The sequence below is a fragment of the Rhagoletis pomonella genome, unplaced genomic scaffold (genome assembly GCF_013731165.1).
Source record: "Rhagoletis pomonella isolate Grant_MI unplaced genomic scaffold, Rhpom_1.0 Rhpom_scaffold_00004, whole genome shotgun sequence".
NCBI classification, from domain to species: domain Eukaryota; kingdom Metazoa; phylum Arthropoda; class Insecta; order Diptera; family Tephritidae; genus Rhagoletis; species Rhagoletis pomonella.
The window spans coordinates 18,869,783-18,870,399 of NW_023458558.1; the positions used below are offsets into that span (position 1 = coordinate 18,869,783).

A 617-nucleotide genomic window follows, 5' to 3' on the forward strand; every position below is an offset into this window, starting at 1 on the left:
CAGTTATATTTAATTTTAGTTTATTTTATTTTATTTAAATTTTTTTTAAACACAGTTAAATACAATTTGCAACCTTATTTTATAGAATTTACTTTAATTTTAATTTGTTTTTTATTTTGCACTCTAATTTCGACGAATTTAGTTTAGTTTATTTTACTTTGTTTCATTTTCGCTTTAATTGATTTTAGTTAGTTTTATTTTATTTTAGTTATTTATTAATTTTTTATATTATTTATTTTTTTTTTATATTTGAATTGATGTCTTTCACTTTGCTATATTTCATAAAATATAATTTTGTTTTATTTTTTTTAATTTTATTCAATTTTGTTTTACTGTATCTATTTTAACTAATTTAGTTTTTAGTTTCATTTCATTTACTACGATTTTCATACAATGCATTTAACTTTGGAATGGCACAATGAAATTCCTTATTTTGAATTTATTTAAATGAACTGCAATAAAAACGTAGGAATTTGTAGAAAATTTCATTTGAGTTCCCTATCACTTATCTCTGTACTCACCATTTTTGTTCTGTAAGTTTTGGTAAGAAAGCGTAAATTTATGCGATTTTAACGCTTAATTAAATTAGAAATGATAATTAAAAGTTGATCAAATTC

At 19.3% G+C, this 617-nt stretch overlaps 1 protein-coding gene across 1 annotated transcript in view; it reads right to left on the reverse strand.

Annotated features, from left to right (window-relative positions):
- Nucleotides 1-611, reverse strand: part of LOC118737162 (elongation of very long chain fatty acids protein-like) — a 92,396-nt gene extending 91,785 nt beyond the window's left edge. Inside the window, exon 1 of the mRNA XM_036467503.1 lies at nt 522-611. Coding sequence (XP_036323396.1) covers nt 522-524 — 3 coding nt within the window. The 5' untranslated portion in view covers nt 525-611. The remainder of the gene's footprint in view (nt 1-521) is intronic.
- Between the last annotated feature and the right edge of the window lie 6 nt (nt 612-617).